The 6,000-nt window shown below is 48.9% G+C and overlaps 1 protein-coding gene across 2 annotated transcripts in view; it reads left to right on the top strand.

Moving 5' to 3' along the window:
- The first annotated feature begins 955 nt into the window (after positions 1–955).
- The window catches only part of PLCL2 (phospholipase C like 2), a 185,335-nt gene continuing 180,290 nt past the window's right edge, over positions 956–6,000 (top strand). Inside the window, exons 1-2 of one of the 2 annotated variants that reach the window (XM_066350752.1) lie at positions 956–1,382; positions 1,649–2,238. In XM_066350752.1, coding sequence (XP_066206849.1) covers positions 1,903–2,238 — 336 coding nt within the window. In that variant the 5' untranslated portion in view covers positions 956–1,382; positions 1,649–1,902. Of the gene's footprint in view, positions 1,445–1,648; positions 2,239–6,000 lie in introns of both variants that reach the window. The other variant, XM_066350753.1, reaches the window with a different exon arrangement.

The raw sequence follows: 6,000 nt of genomic DNA, 5'->3' as shown, positions 1-6,000 counted from the left end.
TGTATGTATGTGTGTATGTAAAGCCCATTTCCTCAGAGGCCACTTGGCAGTTGGCTACATCATGCTAATGAAAGCAAGGTCTTTAACTTCACCCCTCAGCAGACTATCAGTTTCTCCTTCGCACCCTGAGGGAAACGCATTCCTAGAAAAGGGAACTCCTAGAAAGGAGAAGAGCTGGTGTGCTAAAGGAGAGCTGAAGCATAGAGCCAGGGAGCCTGGGATGGAAAGGTGGGTGGGGCCTTGGGTACCACGCTAGGAGTTTGCGCCTTGTCTGGTTGGGGGAATGAAGATTCTGGAAGGGGTATTGTGCCAAGAAGCGACATGATCAAACTTGATTTTTAGGCGGGTCAGTCTACCTGAAGCATCAGGGCCCGGGGTAACCCGGGAGGACCAAAGAGAAGGGACCGGCCGTTGTGATCCAAGTAGGGTATTCTGTCCCCCCCAAAAAGGCTTGACCTAGGGCGGGGCCCTCAGAGAGCTGGATCTGCCCGCTGCGGGATCAGGAAGGACCCTAGGAGGAAGGGACGTCGGTGATAAATCCCTGTAGGGCGACTCAGAAGGTACAGAGCAGGCTCTGCCAAGGTCCCCGGCTCCTCATTTCTCGCCGTCTGCTGCCCTACCCCCTGCCCTGGCATCCTTGAAACCAGTTGAATCAGTTCATAGTTTAAGAGCCCAAGGGGACGGAATTGGTTTCTGTATGTGACTTGCGTCTCACCCATTGGGGAAGCCCCGAGGGGAATGTCCGGATGGTTTTTCCCCAAACTTGGTGGGGGGGGGGGGACGAGTCCCGTGCGTGGGGCTGGGGGTGGGGGGCAGGCGCAGCGGCCGAGTCCCCGAGACCCGGGACCTCGGCTCTTTGCCTCCAGGCCTGCGGGGTCACTGCCCTTCGGGGCGCCGGCGGGTGATTGGCAGTGGCCGCAGCGCTGGTAGGGCGGGGGGTATCCAGGGCCGGCCGCCTCCTCCCGTCGCGGTCCGTTGGGCTGGCCCCGCCGCGACGGCGGCGACCTGGAGCGGGAGCCCGTGCGGCTCGCGGTGGGGCAGGGGCGGCCGGGAAGGGTCCCCGCGGCCTGTAGGGGGCAGCGCCGAGCCCGGGAGAAGACAGCCGCGGGCGGGGGTGGGTGGATCGGGGCTACTCCCGGCCACTCGGCGACTGTCACAGCCCGGCCGCCCCTGCCCGCGGTGCGCTTCTCCTCGCTGCTTCAGGCCGCAGCGGACCCTGGGAGGACGGGGCAGGGGCCGCAACGACGGCCTTTGGGGCATTGGGATTCACGGGGACCCAGGTCGCTTCCCGTCCCCGCAGGGAAGCGAGACCCTCGCGAGGCGCCTCTGCGTGGCCAGAGCGCGTCCGGGCGTCTTCGGCTTCCACTCGCTTTCAACTCGAGGTGGGCGCCCTGGCCCCGCGCAGGGCGCCGGTTCCCGCGTGATGGGTGCTCGGAGCCCCGAGGTGGGTGTTCTGATCCCCTGGAGAGGGCGCCCCGAGCCCCAGAGCCGGGCGCCCGTTACCGTAGGGTGGGTGCCCGCAGCTCCGGGGTGGGCGCCCGGCCCGCGCGGGTTATTTTTGGCGCCCGCGGCGGCGCGTGTGTCTGGGCGTGTTTCCTCTCCCAGGTGCCGGGAGCTGACTTGTGCCTCTGTCTTCTCTCCCCTGCAGCAATCTTTAGCCCATTCTGCCTCCACGACTTTCACAGCGCGCGAGGCGAGCTCGAAGCAAACATCACATCTAAATTAAAAAAAAAAAAAAGAAGAAGAAGAAGAAGAAAAAAAAAAAAAAAAGCGGAAGAAGCGGCCGAGGCAGCAGCGGCGGGAGGAGGCGAGGAGGAGGGGCCGCGCACGGCGGCCCGAGGCGGCGGCGGGGACGCGGGGACGCGGGGACGCGGCTTTGTGCTAGCGGGTCGCGGGGCGCCCATGGCGGAGTGCGGCCGGGGGGGCGCCGCCGGGGGGGCCCTGCCCACCTCCCCGGGCCCGGTCCTCGGCGCCAAGGGCGTCCTGAAAGCCGGAGCCGGGGAAGGCGGCGGCAGTGGCGGCGCGGGAGGTCGCCTCGGCTACGGGCGGGCGCGCTGTGACAGCGGCGGGGTTTCCAACGGAGACTGCAGCCTCGGCGTGTCCGGGGACGAAGCCCGGGCCAGCCCCGCTAAGGGACCCCACGGCGGGGCGCTCACTCCGATCCCCAGCCCGGCGGCCTGCCCCCTCCCTCGGGATAACAAACCGGGCGGCCTGCCCCGCCGGAGCAGCATCATCAAGGTAGGTGGGAGAAGGGCGCTCTTCGCCCACCCCTAGTCGTCCTTGGAGTCTGTTTCCCCAAGAGGGGAGTAGTGGTGGAAGGAAGGGGTTGTAAGGGGAGCCCATTGCTAATGGGAACCGCTGGGGCACCGGTGCTTGGGATGGTTGAACAGGGATTGGATGCAAATGTCATTTGGAAAGATTGGAGAGGTGTTCGTTAATGTGCAGGGGGAGCTGTGCTCAGACATTCCCAGTTGAACTTGGGGTTGTCACCTTTCCCAGGAGTGGCCTGGAATTATGGCCTGTATGTACCTGGCTGGGCAGGACATGTTCTTCTGTGGTAGCCTCAGCTCCTAACAGACTCTCTGTATGGTTTCTATTGTACTCAGTTAGTGATTATGTGAAAACATTTTCTTCAAAATCCCAAGGGGTAAACAGATTATTTAATAGATTTCTTCTGATTTCTATATGGCCTTTTGCAAACAGTTATACTGCCAGGCTACAAAGTCTCTGTTCACTCAATCGCACAGAGACATGGAGTAGGGTTCTGAACATAAAGGCAGATTTCCGCTTTCTTAGGCTGGAAGCGCTGAGAGATTCTAGTTTTTCACGATTTAGTCTTTTTCTTGCTGCAGTAAGCTGGCCTTCAGTTCTGTGGAAGTTCTTTTGGTTGGTTTGCTTGGTTTTGATATTTTTTGTATTGTGTTCTTTAGCAGAAAAAGTCAGTGTTTTGTGTATTTTAAGCTCAAGAAGTAATATTAGGAACTCCTGAGGGTGGTGGTTTCATTCTAATATTACAATGGTCTGCAGTGTAAAAATACTTCTCGTGACATGAAGTGAAGAAGAAAGAGTTGGTGAGCTAAGAACAGAGCATGAGGCAAGACTGAGCTCATTCTGCTCAAGTTTGGAGCAAATATGAAAGTGTTGCTGTCTGAAACAAGGAGTTACCAGGACAGTGAGCCGCAAAGCACGTTAGCAGGGCTGCACCCACCCTTTCTCTGGCTGATGACTGGTGGGAAGGAAGACAGAATGGGCCATACTGAAAAGAGTTGGCACTGGTGGTATTTGAAATTTAAGTGGACTTACAGAAATTTCTAAGTGCAATGTAAGTGTCTGATGCTGTTATCAACTTATGCAGTAAGCTAGTGAAATATACCAGCTTGCTACTCTATGTAACAGGCAGTTGTGAAACTGCTTTTCGCTTTGTCATCTGTTTGCACAGTTTATGTCTGGGCAAGGGCACAATTGAAGGGCTTAAAGCTCAAGTGTATTAACTACCTGCAGCAGGCATGGAAAGTAGTTTAAGGAAAGTAAAGTATATTTTTGCTACTTACCTAGCTTTTAGTGACTCATATTTTCTTTTATTCTGTAGCTTATGTTTTCATGTAAGTTGCTTTCAACTGTATGTGATCATCAATCCTATTGACAGAGTTGTGTCATATCTGTTTTTATTGGTGACTAGAGATTTGTGGTGATTTTGCACTGTGGTATAAATGAAATTTGAGATGAAAATTCCAGAGAAAATACCAGTCTAATTCATTTTTAATTCCTCACCCCCAATTTTCTGGAGGGGCCTGCTTTTACATTTTTAAAAATTCAAACTTTATTGGTGTCCATAGTGGGATTCACAGTGTAATTTACTTAACTTACTTATAACAGTATCTGTTTTAATTTTATATTTTTGGGAGATTAGGAAGGATGGTTTGCCAATATTTCTGATACGTAGAATTGACAACTTGTTGGAAGATGTCGTTTCTTCTTTGAAGATTCTAGAACATGGAGAAATGATTAATTATTCAGAAATCACTGGTTTTTGAATTGTTAAGCTTACAAAGATCTCTTTGTCATTTTTCTTCTTGCTAATGAAGGCAGTTAGTTAGCTTCTTGTTCCCAGCTGTAGTCCGAGATGCACATGGCCAGGAACATAGTAAGGCCTCAGTAGATTGATTGCTTCCTGAATGAATGGAGGAATGATAAGGAAGTACATGTTTTCTCTGTTAAATTCTCATAATTTCTAAAATGGGCTATTTTGGATTTGCCAATCTCATAGCTTATTCATTGACTTGTACCTCCTAAGATGACTCGATTGACTGCTTTTTCTTGCATCTATTTTGGACTAACATTTTCTTAAATGCTCCTAGGGAAATAGTGTTGAAAGTTTATCAAGCCTGGATTATAGGAAATGGTTATGCTATTATTAAGTAGGTTACTATTTGGTAAACTTCCTCTTGAATTGGTGCCTTCAAGAATCAAGACTTTAGAAATTTAGTGCGGTTTCTTAAGAAATAACAGCATCAAGACAAATACCCTATTAGAATGAAGAGATCTTTTACTCTAACATCAAATTTCATCTAGCTATGAATAATGCACATTTTTGTCACACGAATGGCAGAAATTATATTTCAATTTTGTTAAAAACTAATGAAAAATCTTATCAAAAGCCCATGTTAAAAAGCAGTAATGACATCCTTCTTGGGTTTTCTTATGTTGTTTTTGAATATTGGGGATGAATGCAGTCAGGTGATAGAATAGTAGATTAGTTAACAAGGAGATAATTGGGGGCATGAGAAAATGGCAGGAGTAAATTTATGGGGTTGCATTAGCTGAAATGTCAGGCTTGAGAGCTAGGCCTGTTTCCTAGCTTCCATCTTCATTATAGCCCTCTTAGGGGAGGAGCTCCAAATGAAAGAGAGAAATAACAGCCCAAACGTGATAAACAGTGGGCAAAGGAAGGGAACCGTTGCTGTGGTGCATGCTGGACATATGCAGAAATACACTGTGGGCTGACCAAAATGGTATTCTTCAATTAAAATCAATTCTTTTGAACTCCCATCTGTTTTGTAAATATGGTGTTGAGTAAGAAATTGTTGCAGAACTACTTATCTGCCAAGTTAGATGCACAGATCTATACTGAAAGAGCTCCTTGTTTATGGTAACAGTGTTAATGAAAATTCAGAGTAAGCAAGCAACCTTGTAGAACCTTTTACAAATACCGTAAGAAGATAAACTTATCACCATAATTTTCTACTTTTCTTTGGTTTATTGAAAATAATGTTATACTCTTAAGATTATTTACAAAGGCCCATCACTAGAATTTTAGGGGAAGAGACATTATGTTTTTCTTCTTAAGTAATCTAATAAAAGAAAACATCACTTTTTTTATTTTTTATTTTATTTAGACAATTAATTTTAACGGGGTGACATTGGTCAGCAAGGGTACGTAGATTTAGAGAAAACATCTCCACATCATTTTGACATTCGATTATGTTGAATACCCATCACCCAAAGTCAATCATCCTCCGTCACCTTTTATTTGGTTTTCTTTATGCCCCTCCCCTCCCCCCGCCCCCTTCCTTCTTCTCCCTTCCCTGCCCCCTGGTAACTACTGCACTGTTATCTATGTCCATGAGTCTCAATTTTGTGTCCCACCTATGTATGGAATCATACAGTTCTTAGTTTTTTTCTGATTTACTTATTTCACCCAGTATAATGTTATCAAGGTCCATTCATGTTGTCGTAAATGATCCGATGTCATCATTTCTTATGGCTGAGTAGTATTCCGTAGTATATATGTACCACATCTTCTTTATCCAGTCTTCTATTGAAGGGCTTTTTGGTTGTTTCCATGTCTTGGCCACTGTGAACAATGCTGCAATGAACATGGGGCTGCATCTGTCTTTACATACCAATGTTTTTGAGTTTTGGGGGTATATACCCAGTAGAGGGATTGCTTGGTCATCTGGTAGGTCTATTCTTAATTTTTTGAGGAACTACCATACTTTC

This window comes from Saccopteryx leptura, chromosome 10 (genome assembly GCF_036850995.1).
Source record: "Saccopteryx leptura isolate mSacLep1 chromosome 10, mSacLep1_pri_phased_curated, whole genome shotgun sequence".
Lineage (NCBI taxonomy): Eukaryota > Metazoa > Chordata > Mammalia > Chiroptera > Emballonuridae > Saccopteryx > Saccopteryx leptura.
Note: the sequence above shows the minus strand (reverse complement) of the source record. Positions and strands in the feature narration are given on the sequence as shown.